The 16902-nt window shown below is 36.0% G+C and overlaps 1 protein-coding gene across 1 annotated transcript in view; it reads right to left on the bottom strand.

Annotated features, from left to right (window-relative positions):
• LOC117322880 (zinc finger ZZ-type and EF-hand domain-containing protein 1-like) overlaps positions 1-16902 on the bottom strand; it is a 125748-nt gene that overhangs the window by 96390 nt on the left and 12456 nt on the right. The window contains 10 exon segments of the mRNA XM_033877821.1: positions 1994-2083; positions 3670-3725; positions 3959-4047; positions 4803-4910; positions 5459-5539; positions 5779-5882; positions 10029-10145; positions 10366-10497; positions 10667-10745; positions 12631-12683. Coding sequence (XP_033733712.1) covers positions 1994-2083; positions 3670-3725; positions 3959-4047; positions 4803-4910; positions 5459-5539; positions 5779-5882; positions 10029-10145; positions 10366-10497; positions 10667-10745; positions 12631-12683 — 909 coding nt within the window.

Below are 16902 nucleotides of genomic sequence, written 5' to 3'. Positions count from 1 at the left end.
CCTGGACATTAGCCCCCCCGGACAGAAGCCCCTTCTTTAGAAATTTAGCTGGTATATATACTTTATATAAATCTGTACTTTTGAAAAACAGAAACTATATATATATATTGTTGTTTTTATCTCTGAAATTTGGAGAATAATTGTGTGGAAAATGAAGGTCCTTGGTTCAATGTCAGTGTAGCATTATATGTCTGTGGTTAAACATCATAATTTATTTTTTCAAACTTTATATTATTCAGTAAGCTAAAAATTTCAGGAAAACTCTCCATGATGAACATATTGTTACTGATTACACATAATTTTTGACTTCCTAATATACTGCAAATATTGATAATCAAAGAAATGCCTACAAAAGCAATAAACATTTGATCCCTATTTGCAGTGTCTCAAATTATAATATAATAAGTACATAATGTACCTAACCAAACATGTTGCTCTGTGTTGTAATAAGTTTAATTTTAGGAATAATTAAAATCAAAGAAACAATGAAGCCATTAATGATATATTTCTATCCAGGAGAATACAATATCAATGAAAAACCTACCAAACACCTGTGTAACAGCTTATTGTTTATGTAACAGCTCAAGTAGTTGTTGTTGGAACTGGTTGTTTACATTGCAGAAGCCACTGTAGACTGAAGTCACTTATACATATATGTAGCACTTGATTGAACTTAATGTTATATTGCTAAATATATATATTGAAATTTTTTTTTTAGATCAATATATAAAATATTTTTTTTTATGAAGGGGCTTTTGTCCACTTTTTGATTAGTGTGAAGGGGCTTTTGTCCTAGGGGCTAATGTCCGGGGGGGCTAATGTCCGGAGGGGCTTTTGTCTGTACCTCGATGAGTTTTAGGCATTAAAACATGTACATATCTCTCAGGTTCATATCTATGTTTAAAAAGCTTGTAAAACCTCAACATATAAAAGTTCATTTGTATTAAAAGGGCCGTTATCAAATATCGACAGATCTAATGATCTTAGCCTCTCACGCACATAATATACATCGTTTCTACAGCGGCGAGAACTTCTATGGTAAGCATACATGAAAAAATGTTTATTTAGTCTATCGTTAGACATATTCAGAAATCTACCTCATTGTCTATAGACAGATGTCCATTGACGTACAATAACCGGGGTCCAGCCCATATGTAACAGTTCAAGTAGTTGTTGTTGGAACCGGTTGTTTACATTGCCGAAGCCACTGATGACATAGGTATATGTAGCAATTAAAAATCATAAAAAAAATGAATATCATTTTTTTTTATGAAGGGGCTTTTGCCGAAGCCACTGATGACATATGTATATGTAGCAATTGAAAATCAATAAAAAAATAAATATCATTTTTTTTATGAAGGGGCTTTTGTCCACTTTTTGATTAGTGTGAAGGGGTTTTTGTCCTAGGGGCTAATGTCCGGGGGTTTTGTCCGTACCTCAATTTTATGTCATTCATTAAGTTGGTGTGAATAATTGAAATCTGATGGAAATCATATGTACTTCGTACCGCCAATTATCCTAGTGAATATGATTTCAATTAGATATACAGTATGTGTATAAAAAGTTAATGTGTGTTCGTTCATATAAATATTGTATTACTGAGGCTTTGTATTAACCCCTTCCCAGCCAGAGTTTACTCTGATCCTGACAACAGACTTTTAAACAAATCTTGAATGCTTACACAATAGTAATATGTACTAGTGATTATCATATATAGACTTGCCATACAATGTCATGTACTTGACTTTAATTGTCCCCATTGTTGCCATGGGCACTAACCCCCACCTACTTTGTTTTGTATCCCGTAAAATGATAAAAAAAGAAAACCTGAGAGCTCTCCCTCATCTATTTTTTTTCTAAAAATGGCCTGAGAACCAACTAATAATTTTAAATGGCCTAACTATTTAATTCTAACATGGTACCTTGTAGAATTAATCTTTAGTGGTATCTAGCAGAGCAATGAATGCGGTGAAAATGATGCCACCATACTGACCTGACTTGGACACAGAATTCGTAGTCGATCCTACCCCAGTTGTCATACATATGGAATCTATCGATCTGGGAGGCCATCTCAAATTCTTTGCTGAATTGAAAAATTTGATACATTTCAGACATTTTGTAGCATATATATTTATAAATGGCTTTATCCTAAATACATGTTTTTATAGAAGTTTGTAATTGATAAACCGTCCTGTTTTTAAGGTGTTTTAGGACTGGTAAACTTGTCAATAACAGAATGTCTTTCTACAGGTATTGGAATAAATGACACATGACTATAATTAACTTGTCCTACTTCATTGTCTTTGGCAGGTAACAATGAAAACAAAGTGTATTAGTATGTAACAAGAGGCCCAGAGAGCCTGTATCACTCACCTGGCTTATTTGAGCAAACATCAAAATAATTATGTTCCATTTGTTAATAGCTTTATTTGTGGATCGATGTCTAATAATGCAGCCCCACCTTTTGTACAATTTTTAATCCCACCCATGATGATGTTACCAATCAAATTTTGTTCAATTCCTATACTGTTCCTGTCACTGAATTACATATCCATATTTATTCCTCGACAAACAACTGGAATATTTGATAGTTACCTGTCTCTGTACACAAACAACTGGAATATTTGATAGTCACCTGTCACTGTACACAAACATCTGGAATATTTTATAGTCACCTGTCGCTGTACACAGATAACTGGAATATTTGATAGTTACCTGTCTCTGTACACAAACAACTGGAATATTTGATAGTCATCTGTCTCTGTACACAAACAACTGGACTATTTGATAGTCACCTGTCACTGTACACAAACAAGTGGAATATTTGATAGTCACCTGTCACTGTACACAAACAACTGGAATATTTGATAGTCACCTGTCACTGTACACCAACAACTGGACTATTTGATAGTCACCTGTCACTGTACACAAACAAGTGGAATATTTGATAGTCACCTGTCACTGTACACAAACAACTGGAATATTTGATAGTCACCTGTCACTGTACACAAACAACTGGAATATTTGATAGTCACCTGTCACTGTACACAAACAACTGGAAATATTTGATAGTCACCTGTCACTGTACACAAACAACTGGAATATTTGAAAGTCACCTGTCACTTTACACAAACAACTGGAATATTTGATAGTCACCTGTCACTGTACACAACTGGAATATTTGATAGTCACCTGTCACTGTACACAAACAACTGGAATATTTGATAGTCACCTGTCACTGTACACAAACAACTGGAATATTTGATAGTCACCTGTCACTGTACACAAACAACTGGAATATTTGATAGTCACCTGTCACTGTACACAGACAACTGGAATATTTGATAGTCACCTGTCACTGTACACAAACAACTGGAATATTTGATAGTCACCTGTCACTGTACACAAACAACTGGAATATTTGATAGTCACCTGTTCCTGTACACAAACAACTGGAATATTTGATAGTCACCTGTCACTGTACACAGACTGGAATATTTGATAGTCACCTGTCACTGTACACAAACAACTGGAATATTTGATAGTAACCTGTCACTTTACACAAACAACTGGAATATTTGATAGTCACCTGTCACTGTACACAAACAACTGGGATATTTGATAGTCACCTGTCACTGTACACAAACAACTGGAATATTTGATATTTACCTGTCCCTGTACACAAACACCAGTCCACGTCTTGCTCCCTTCATCCCACTCACAACCTGAAACAGATTACGATTAGAATTAAGTTATAATCTTTCCTTTTGGTCGAAAAGTTAATGCTTTAATAAAGTGCATGTAAAAATTAGGTAGATATACACATTTTTGAAAATCAAAAAAAAAAATGACGAAATTGCTAAGTGTCATTAAAATAACTTCATGAAAACTATTGAATTCCAAACTAAGTCATGATGTGATGGTATGATACTGGAAAATATCAAAGATATGTTGTTACCTTGATTCGGAGTCTTGTCAGCTGTATAAATTCGGAGGACTTAAAAATCATATTGACCTTGGTGTGACCTTCAGCCGATAGGTAAGAGGCTAAAAGTCAAGCATTTCCATCATGTTAAATTGGAGAAAAAATACATATAATAGGTACAAATCAAAGTACTGCTGATAAACAAGAGGCCCACTTGACCAAAACGGTCATATGACCAAGACTTATATTTCCTGTTGGTGAGATAACAGCCAGTCACAAGCATTACAGAATAACTGTCTTTTCTCAGCAATTTAAAGATTTGATAATTTCAATACACTGTATTTGCAGATTTGTTGAATCATTCTAAAATGAAGTTGTGGAAAACACGACAAAGCTGTTTGAGGATATAATTCTGAAAGAATTCCATACACAGTGGCTTTCCCGACTCCAAGACCATCAAATTAAAAGCTTATAATGTAGAGTTTGTGGATTATCTAAATTGTGTACCTAGATCTGGTTAAGAGGCCTAGTGCATGTTTAATATATAAAATTATGTCAATTGTGTATTGGGTAGGGTCAATCACACCAGGCAAAGGAGACCTCAGTGGTTCATCTATCTATTGTTCGACCAGTTTCGCCTGTGATTGGGGTTTCAGGACATACAAACTACAGATTTTTGGCTCCTTAAGTACCAACAAGAATTCCAGGGTAGTTGATGTGTTGCCTGCACAGAAAGTTGGGTGATTATGAGAGTTATTGCATGGAAACAGATTTCCTCTTTATAGTTCGGTGACCTGATTTACTGTAACATGTAGTTACTTACTCTGTACCGGGGGAGAACTCCAGGCCTGATTTACTGTAACATGTAGTTACTTACTTTGTACTGGGGGAGAACTCCAGGCCTGATTTAGAACATTTTCTGCACAGGAGTTGGCGTCAGTCTGTCCACCATCTGTACCGGCCAGGCTCACCTGTAGTGGATGTCCTATACAAACAAATTAAAACAACCTTGATTTAACTTTCAAATAAACGGTCAAAAATGCAGTTAATCAAACAGTAAATTGTTAATGAAAAGAGAAAAATACAACAGTAAACATGTTTACACCATCAAGCTGTCATCCCATGCTGAAACATGTGGGCATGAGGGCAAATGTGAGACCCCAAATTCACAATTTTCATAAAGGTTTTCCATTGTAGAAATAACTCTACTGAACTGAATTAAATGTCTGTTGTTAAAACACATCACAAAATAGAAATTCTTGTATCTTGTAAAGGACATTAAGACTCTTCTATCCATAAAGAGTATTTTATTTGATTCTCCATATCTGGGAGTTTAGAAGAAGATTTTTGAAATTTTAGGCAGTTTGGCCATACCCCCTTAAAGTTTCCTGCCAAATTTCATTGAGTTTGGTTCAGCGTTTCAGAAGAAGTCGAAAATGTAAATTGTTAACGGACAAACATGCATGACAGATGACGACGGACAAAAGGCGAGTAGAATAGATTACCTAAAAATCAAAATTAATGTAAATTTACCTGATTTCTCCCAGCATAAATCTCTTGCTTGAAACATTTTGTTAAGCAGCTTTGTACAAGGTTGAACTGTATCTGGATTTTCTAGAATAGAAATTTAAGGTAAAATGTACTGAAAGGCCTCAATCAGATTTTATTGTTTACAAATCGAGGATCAGTAATCTTAAATCCTACACCAATGCAGTCACACCAAAACACCTCCATAATTCAGTCCATGTAGAAAATGTCTCAAAGATTTAAGTGGTCATCATTCAGTTACATTTATCATAACATCTATTCTGTATTTTAGACACATAACAATTTTAAGTCAATCAAGTGTTTACCTTCAAGAAGTTTGAGGGTACGAAGGAGACCACCGACATTTCCTCGTGCCAGGTTGAAGGATAATAACATCTGTAGACCCTCAGGGATCACATGACCTTCATGTCTGAAACATTCAAGTTAAATCACACAACACTTAACCCTCAGGGTTCACATGACCTTCATGTCAGAAACATTCAAGTTAAATCACACAACACTTAACCCTCAGGGTTCACATGACCTTCATGTCAGAAACATTCAAGTTAAATCACACAACACTTAACCCTCAGGGTTCACATGACCTTCATGTCTGAAACATTCAAGTTAAATCACACAACACTTAACCCTCAGGGATCACTTGACTAATGAGTTACGAGGGCTGATTGACATGTTGTGAGCCTCATATTGAAGGATTTGAATTTTGCCGGACATAGTATTGTATTATTTTTCAACATAATCCCCCTCAGTATCTATACAATTTTGCCAGCGGTGTTTAAGGGCCTAAATGCCACTTTTATAGAACTCTTTTTCTTGGCTGTTCAGAAAGTCATCCACTGCATATAAGACGTCATCATCGGACTAAAAGTGGGTGCCTGAAATAGCTGTTTTCAGTTTTGGAAATAGATGAAAGTCTGATGGAGCGAGATCAGGTGAATATGGCGGATTCTCTATCAATTTAAAGCCACAATCGTGAATGGCAGCTATGGCAATGACAGACTTGTGAACAGCAGCATTGTCCTGATGGAATAACACACCTTTAGTGAGCTTTCTGCAGCGCTTCAGTTTAATATTTTCGCATAACTGCCTCAGAAGTGAAGCATAGTATGTACCATTGATTGTTTGTCCCTTTTGGAGATTATCTATCAGTAAAATATCATCTGCATCCCAGAAAACTGAGGCCATAACCTTCCCAGCTGATGGAACAGTCTTTGCCTTATTTGGCGGGGGAGAGCGAGGGTGCTTCCATTGTTTTGATTGTTGTTTGGCCTCTGGGGTAAAATAAGGAACCCATGTTTCATCCATAGTGACAAAACTCTGAAGAAAGTTGGCAGGATCTTCCTCAAAAGGTTAAGATTAGCACGCGATAATGTGCGCTTGGTGTGCTTCTGATCAACTGTCAGAAGTCTTGGTACCCAAGATCCTTGGTCAGAATGGAATGTAGTGTTTCCTGTGAAATGCCAACTCTACTGGCTATATATCTTTCTGTGACTCGTCTGTCAGTCATAACAATATCATGAACTTTATTGACCATTTCTGGGGTTGCAACATTGACAGGCCTTCCAGGATGGGATTATCCTCAAGGCTCTGTTGTCGATGCTTAAATTCTGCCACCCACCTTTTCACTGGCATATGAAGGGGCATCTTTCCTAAGTATTGCTACCATATCATTATGGATATCCTTAGGTGTTAAACCTTTTTTATGTAAATATTGGATCACTGCTTTTTCATTGATTTTTTTCCATTTTGCAAAAGCCGCTTGTCTTGTTTAATTTAGAGTGCTACCTCGTCGATATAAATTAACCAAATGAGACCAGTCCTTGGGTACATGGCCTTATAGTAGTCAGAGAATAGAAGGACTTCAAAAGAACATCCTTGAGTACCTCCTACAATACGAGGCTTACAACATATCAATCATCTCTCGTATATACCGTAACTGATCAATATCTCCATAGAAGTGGTCCTCAAGTATAAGGCGAACAATATTTCTACAGCACTGTTTAACTACCAAAACCGTGAGCATCTACTTAGACTCAATTAAGGATTGATTTTTTAAAATATTTTGTAGCTGAAGTGTACATACATCGGTGTTAGTACATATTATTTGTTGCGTGAAAGTGCAACAAGTTGAATATGTACTTACTCCAAGGTAAACATACATACCTTGTTGCAGGTACAAAAATATTTATGACATTTGAAAAAAAAATGAAAAAATCACCTTATACACATTGATTGAACAGCAGTCAGCCTAAAAGAACAGCCAAATTAATAAAAAAACACACTAGATGGCGCTGCTGTGGTATCATTGACAAGAGACAAAAAAATGGCTTGGAAAGAAAACAATGTAATATTATTCAAAATATTTAAACATTGCTTTTTATTTTTGTGAATTGACAATTCATCATTATTAATAGATTTTCTTTGATTGAAATAAAATCATAATTTACAACCGCACAATTATACTTTGACAATTGTGAATAATGAGGCTGCCCAATATCAATTCACAAGCCTAATCAATGTGCATAATTATCGAAAATTAATTACATTGGGCTTGATAAGCTTCACCCAGTGACAATGCAATGCAAGTGTAAATATTGCTTAATGAAGTCGGGTAAAATTTACAATTATATGTAATAAACAAAGCTGTCAGAAATTTATAAATATATGTAATAAAGCTGTGGGGTACAATTTATAGATATATGTAATAAATATAGATGTGGGTTACAATTTATAGATATATGTAATAAAGCTGTGGGGTACAATTTATAGATATATGTAATAAATATAGATGTGGGTTACAATTTATAGATATATGTAATAAAGCTGTGGGGTACAATTTATAGATATATGTAATAAATATAGATGTGGGGTACAATTTATAGATATATGTAATAAACAAAGCTGTGGGTTACAATTTATAGATATATGTAATAAACAAAGCTGTGGGTTACAATTTATAGATATATGTAATAAAGCTATGGGGTACAATTTATAGATATATGTAATAAAGCTGTGGGGTACAATTTATAAATATATGTAATAAATAAAGCTGTGGGGTACAATTTATCAATATATGTAATAAATATAGATGTGGGTTACAATTTATAGATATATGTAATAAACAAAGCTGTCAGGGTACAATTTATAGATGTATGTAATAAAGCTGTGGGGTACAATTTATAGATGTATGTAATAAATAAAGCTGTCAGGGTACAATTTATAGATATATGTAATATAGATGTGGGGTACAATTTATAGATATATGTAATAAAGCTGTGGGTTACAATTTATAGATGTATGTAATAAAGCTGTGGGGTACAATTTATAGATATATGTAATAAAGCTGTGGGGTACAATTTATAGATATATGTAATAAATAAAGCTGTGGGGTACAATTTATAGATATATGTAATAAATATAGATGTGGGTTACAATTTATAGATATATGTAATAAACAAAGCTGTCAGGGTACAATTTATAGATGTATGTAATAAAGCTGTGGGGTACAATTTATAGATATATGTAATAAAGCTATGGGGTACAATTTATAGATATATGTAATAAAGCTGTGGGGTACAATTTATAGATGTATGTAATAAATAAAGCTGTGGGGTACAATTTATAGATATATGTAATAAAGCTGTGGGGTATTATTTATAGATGTATGTAATAAAGCTGTGGGGTACAATTTATAGATGTATGTAATAAAGCTGTCAGGGTACAATTTATAGATGTATGTAATAAATAAAGCTGTGGGGTACAATTTATAGATATATGTAATAAAGCTGTGGGGTATTATTTATAGATGTATGTAATAAAGCTGTGGGGTACAATTTATAGATGTATGTAATAAAGCTGTCAGGGTACAATTTATAGATGTATGTAATAAAGCTGTGGGGTACAATTTATAGATATATGTAATAAAGCTGTCAGGGTACAATTTATAGATATATGTAATAAAGCTGTCAGGGTACAATTTATAGATGTATGTAATAAAGCTGTGGGGTACAATTTATAGATATATGTAATAAAGCTGTCAGGGTACAATTTATAGATATATGTAATAAAGCTGTGGGGTATTATTTATAGATGTATGTAATAAAGCTGTCAGGGTACAATTTATAGATATATGTAATAAAGCTGTGGGTTACAATTTATAGATATATGTAATAAAGCTGTGGGGTACAATTTATAGATATATGTAATAAATATAGATGTGGGTTACAATTTATAGATATATGTAATAAAGCTGTGGGTTACAATTTATAGATATATGTAATAAAGCTGTGGGTTACAATTTATAGATATATGTAATAAAGCTATGGGGTACAATTTATAGATATATGTAATAAAGCTGTGGGGTACAATTTATAGATATATGTAATAAAGCTGTGGGGTACAATTTATAGATGTATGTAATAAACAAATCTGTCAGGGTACAATTTATAGATATGTGTAATAAAGCTATGGGGTATTATTTATAGATGTATGTATATGTAAATAACAATGTATAAAGTAATAGAAGTATTATGATATTTCCTGCCTTATGACTTACAGAGCAATGTCCGTGACAAACTTTTCTACTTCCTGTAGGACAAACTTGCTGAGGAACTGTGGTCTCTCTCCACTGGCAGGGCACAAGGACAATGGAGGAATGTGGCCCAGTGCCTTTCTGTAATGCAATAATATTGCATCCTAAAGTACACGTTTGATACATGAAACAGATACTGGAAGTCTACTGGATATAGTAATCAACATTTCTGTTGCAGGTTAAATAAAATATAATGAATATATCAGAAAATTATCATTTCTCCAATAATGTGGATAAGGATCAAGTTCCACTTTGAAGGAAAACAAATTCTTTCAAGCTACCATGTATCAGAATTTCATACCGTGTGTGATCAAGAATGGATGGTCGGAGACTTGGGGCAAGTGGCATTGTCATGGTTACAGTGGTGGCTAGGATTTGTAGATACCAGATAGCTGCGGCATCAGCTACACTGACACTGGCCTCACGGATCACCCTGGCAACAGACAAGTTTTCTGTTATCTGACCGACCTCTTACACTGTAATCATACTGTAGGTTATTTAACTTCACAAATTGTCAATATTCAAGTTACGGCCTTACCAACAATAATAACGTTAAACAGATATTTCTTTTAGGATTATAGATCTAATCTGGAATTACGTACTTGTATCCGACAGTTTTGATTCCATGGATCCTCGTGTCACAGCCGTCATTTCTACACTTCTTTATGTTGATCTGAATGACTGAAATAATATAATGGGTACACATGTATCTATCTGGGTGGGTATATGTATCTATCTGGGTGGGAATACATGTATCTATCTGGGTGGGTAACCAGACAGATACATATATCTATCTGGGTGGGAACATGTATCTATCTGGTTGGGTACACATGTATCTATCTGGGTGGGTACATGTATCTATCTGGGTGGGTACACCTGTATCTATCTGGGTGGGTACACATGTATCTATCTGGGTAGTACACATATATCTATCTGGGTGGGAACATGTATCTATCTGGGTGGGTACATGTATCTATCTGGGTGGGTACACATGTATCTATCTGGGTGGGTACATGTATCTATCTGGGTGGGTACATGTATCTATCTGGGTGGGAATACATGTATCTATCTGGGTGGGTACATGTATCTATCTGGGTGGGTACACATGTATCTATCTGGGTGGGTACATGTATCTATCTGGGTGGGAATACATGTATCTATCTGGGTGGGTAACCAGACAGATACATATATCTATCTGGGTGGGAACATGTATCTATCTGGTTGGGTACACATGTATCTATCTGGGTGGGTACACATGTATCTATCTGGGTAGTACACATGTATCTATCTGGGTGGGTACATGTATCTATCTGGGTGGGTACACATGTATCTATCTGGGTAGTACACATATATCTATCTGGGTGGGAACATGTATCTATCTGGGTGGGTACACATGTATATATCTGGGTGGGTACACATGTATCTATCTGGGTAGTACACATGTATCTATCTGGGTAGTACGCATGTATCTATCTGGGTGGGTATATATGTATCTGTCTGGGTAGTATACATGTATCTATCTGGGTGGGTACACATGTATCTATCTGGGTGGGTACACATGTATCTATCTGGGTGGGAACATGTATCTATCTGGGTGGGTACATGTATCTATCTGGGTGGGTACACATGTATCTATCTGGGTAGTACACATGTATCTATCTGGGTGGGTACACATGTATCTGTCTGGGTAGTACACATGTATCTATCTGGGTAGTACACATGTATCTATCTAGGTAGTACACATGTATCTATCTGGGTCGGTACATATGTATCTATCTAGGTAGTACACATGTATCTATCTGGGTGGGTACACATGTATCTATCTGGGTAGGTACACATGTATCTATATGGGTCGATACACATGTATCTATCTGGGTAGGTACACATGTATCTATCTGGGTAGGTACACATGTATCTATCTGGGTCGGTACACATGTATCTATCTGGGTGGGTACATGTATCTATCTGGGTGGGTACATGTATCTATCTGGGTGGGTACACATGTATCTATCTGGGTAGTACACATGTATCTATCTGGGTGGGTACACATGTATCTATCTGGGTAGTACACATGTATCTATCTGGGTGGGTACACATGTATCTATCTGGGTGGGAACACATGTATCTATCTGGGTGGGTACACATGTATCTATCTGGGTGGGAACACATGTATCTATCTGGGTGGGTACACATGTATCTATCTGGGTGGGTACACATGTATCTATCTGGGTAGGTACACATGTATCTATCTGGGTGGGTACCAAGTATCTATCTGGGTGGGAACATGTATCTATCTGGGTAGTACACATATATCTCTCTGGGTGGGTACACATGTATCTATCTGGGTGGGTACACATGTATCTCTCTGGGTGGGTACACATGTATCTATCTGGGTGGGAACACATGTATGTATCTGGGTAGTACACATGAATCTGTGTATGCATGTGTATTGCTAACAAGAATCTAAACATCAACACTTGAATTCTACTTTTCTGAAGGTGTTAAAATGCAGAAAAATCTGTCTATTTATAGTGAATACCTTTATTAATACATTTTGTAAACTCACTTGGGTAAAATATCTTTGCATTCTTCAACAAAAGAAATTCTCCTGTTATGTGGCTGAAAGTAAAAAAATAAAGATAAATAAATAAAAATATTAAAACCGATGTCTCTATACAAAGGTTTGTGTGTTTAGTGTTGAGCTTCCAGGGACAATGTATCGATTTTCTCTTTATTATTATTATAGTACACAGGATGATCATGGGTATGTACTGTATATAGTGTTTTTGACTGTTTACCTTGAGTCCTAAAAGTATCAAGAATGAATTTTTGCAATTTTTATATAGTTTTTATTTTAAACACTATCAGGTTGAAGCAACAGGATCCTTTGTTTATGAAAAGAAGCTTAATGTGATCTGTACAACAAGACAGGACCCTGTGTTGATGGAGTAAAGTATGATATGATCTGTACAACATGACAGTACCCTGTGTTGATGGAGTAAAGTATGATATGATCTGTACAACAAGACAGGACCCTGTGTTGATGGAGTAAAGTATGATATGATCTGTACAACATGACAGTACCCTGTGTTGATGGAGTAAAGTATGATATGATCTGTACAACAAGACAGTACCCTGTGTTGATGGAGTAAAGTATGATATGATCTGTACAACATGACAGTACCCTGTGTTAATGGAGTAAAGTATGATATGATCTGTACAACAAGACAGTACCCTGTGTTGATGGAGTAAAGTATGATATGATCTGTACAACATGACAGTACCCTGTGTTGATGGAGTAAAGTATGATATGATCTGTACAACATGACAGTACCCTGTGTTGATGGAGTAAAGTATGATATGATCTGTACAACATGACAGGACCCTGTGTTGATGGAGTAAAGTATGATATGATCTGTACAACATGACAGTACCCTGTGTTAATGGAGTAAAGTATGATATGATCTGTACAACAAGACAGTACCCTGTGTTGATGGAGTAAAGTATGATATGATCTGTACAACATGACAGTACCCTGTGTTGATGGAGTAAAGTATGATATGATCTGTACAACATGACAGTACCCTGTGTTGATGGAGTAAAGTATGATATGATCTGTACAACATGACAGTACCCTGTGTTGATGGAGTAAAGTATGATATGATCTGTACAACATGACAGTACCCTGTGTTGATGGAGTAAAGTATGATATGATCTGTACAACATGACAGTACCCTGTGTTGATGGAGTAAAGTATGATATGATCTGTACAACAAGACAGTACCCTGTGTTGATGGAGTAAAGTATGATATGATCTGTACAACATGACAGTACCCTGTGTTGATGGAGTAAAGTATGATATGATCTGTACAACAAGATAGGACCCTGTGTTGATGGAGTAAATATGATATGATCTGTACAACAAGACAGTACCCTGTGTTGATGGAGTAAAGTATGATATGATCTGTACAACAAGACAGTACCCTGTGTTGATGGAGTAAAGTATGATATGATCTGTACAACATGACAGTACCCTGTGTTGATGGAGTAAAGTATGATATGATCTGTACAACAAGACAGGACCCTGTGTTGATGGAGTAAAGTATGATATGATCTGTACAACATGACAGCACCCTGTGTTGATGGAGTAAAGTATGATATGATCTGTACAACAAGACAGCACCCTGTGTTGATGGAGTAAAGTATGATATGATCTGTACAACAAGACAGTACCCTGTGTTGATGGAGTAAAGTATGATATGATCTGTACAACATGACAGTACCCTGTGTTGATGGAGTAAAGTATGATATGATATGTACATCAAGACAGGACCCTGTGTTGATGGAGTAAAGTATGATATGATCTGTACAACATGACAGTACCCTGTGTTGATGGAGTAAAGTATGATATGATCTGTACAACATGACAGTACCCTGTGTTGATGGAGTAAAGTATGATATGATCTGTACAACATGACCGTACCCTGTGTTGATGGAGTAAAGTATGATATGATCTGTACAACATGACAGGACCCTGTGTTGATGGAGTAAAGTATGATATGATCTGTACAACATGACAGTACCCTGTGTTGATGGAGTAAAGTATGATATGATCTGTACAACAAGACAGTACCCTGTGTTGATGGAGTAAAGTATGATATGATCTGTACAACAAGACAGGACCCTGTGTTGATGGAGTAAAGTATGATATGATCTGTACAACATGACAGTACCCTGTGTTGATGGAGTAAAGTATGATATGATCTGTACAACATGACAGCACCCTGTGTTGATGGAGTAAAGTATGATATGATCTGTACAACATGACAGCACCCTGTGTTGATGGAGTAAAGTATGATATGATCTGTACAACATGACAGTACCCTGTGTTGATGGAGTAAAGTATGATATGATCTGTACAACATGACAGTACCCTGTGTTGATGGAGTAAAGTATGATATGATCTGTACAACATGACAGTACCCTGTGTTGATGGAGTAAAGTATGATATGATCTGTACAACATGACAGTACCCTGTGTTGATGGAGTAAAGTATGATATGATCTGTACAACAAGACAGTACCCTGTGTTGATGGAGTAAAGTATGATATGATCTGTACAACATGACAGTACCCTGTGTTGATGGAGTAAAGTATGATATGATCTGTACAACATGACAGTACCCTGTGTTGATGGAGTAAAGTATGATATGATCTGTACAACAAGACAGCACCCTGTGTTGATGGAGTAAAGTATGATATGATCTGTACAACAAGACAGTACCCTGTGTTGATGGAGTAAAGTATGATATGATCTGTACAACATGACAGTACCCTGTGTTGATGGAGTAAAGTATGATATGATCTGTACAACAAGACAGCACCCTGTGTTGATGGAGTAAAGTATATGATCTGTACAACAAGACAGTACCCTGTGTTGATGGAGTAAAGTATGATATGATCTGTACAACAAGACAGGACCCTGTGTTGATGGAGTAAAGTATGATATGATCTGTACAACAAGACAGTACCCTGTGTTGATGGAGTAAAGTATGATATGATCTGTACAACATGACAGTACCCTGTGTTGATGGAGTAAAGTATGATATGATCTGTGCAACATGACAGTTCCCTGTGTTGATGGAGTAAAGTATGATATGATCTGTACAACATGACAGGACCCTGTGTTGATGGAGTAAAGTATGATATGATCTGTACAACAAGACAGTACCCTGTGTTGATGGAGTAAAGTATGATATGATCTGTACAACATGACAGTACCCTGTGTTGATGGAGTAAAGTATGATATGATCTGTACAACAAGACAGTACCCTGTGTTGATGGAGTAAAGTATGATATGATCTGTACAACAAGACAGGACCCTGTGTTGATGGAGTAAAGTATGATATGATCTGTACAACATGACAGTACCCTGTGTTGATGGAGTAAAGTATGATATGATCTGTACAACAAGACAGTACCCTGTGTTGATGGAGTAAAGTATGATATGATCTGTACAACATGACAGTACCCTGTGTTGATGGAGTAAAGTATGATATGATCTGTACAACAAGACAGGACCATGTGTTGATGGAGTAAAGTATGATATGATCTGTACAACAAGACAGCACCCTGTGTTGATGGAGTAAAGTATGATATGATCTGTAGGACAAGACAGTACCCTGTGTTGATGGAGTAAAGTATGATATGATCTGTACAACAAGACAGTACCCTGTGTTGATGGAGTAAAGTATGATATGATCTGTACAACATGACAGTACCCTGTGTTGATGGAGTAAAGTATGATATGATCTGTACAACAAGACAGTACCCTGTGTTGATGGAGTAAAGTATGATATGATCTGTACAACATGACAGTACCCTGTGTTGATGGAGTAAAGTATGATATGATCTGTACAACATGACAGTACCCTGTGTTGATGGAGTAAAGTATGATATGATCTGTACAACAAGACAGTACCCTGTGTTGATGGAGTAAAGTATGATATGATCTGTACAACATGACAGTACCCTGTGTTGATGGAGTAAAGTATGATATGATCTGTACAACATGACAGTACCCTGTGTTGATGGAGTAAAGTATGATATGATCTGTACAACATGACAGTACCCTGTGTTGATGGAGTAAAGTATGATATGATCTGTACAACAAGACAGTACCCTGTGTTGATGGAGTAAAGTATGATATGATCTGTACAACAAGACAGTACCCTGTGTTGATGGAGTAAAGTATGATATGATCTGTACAACATGACATTACCCTGTGTTGATGGAGTAAAGTATGATATGATCTGTACAACAAGACAGGACCCTGTGTT

Source organism: Pecten maximus, chromosome 1 (genome assembly GCF_902652985.1).
Source record: "Pecten maximus chromosome 1, xPecMax1.1, whole genome shotgun sequence".
NCBI lineage: Eukaryota > Metazoa > Mollusca > Bivalvia > Pectinida > Pectinidae > Pecten > Pecten maximus.
The sequence above is the reverse complement of the archived record's forward strand: the minus strand, read 5'-3'. Positions and strand labels throughout refer to the sequence as shown.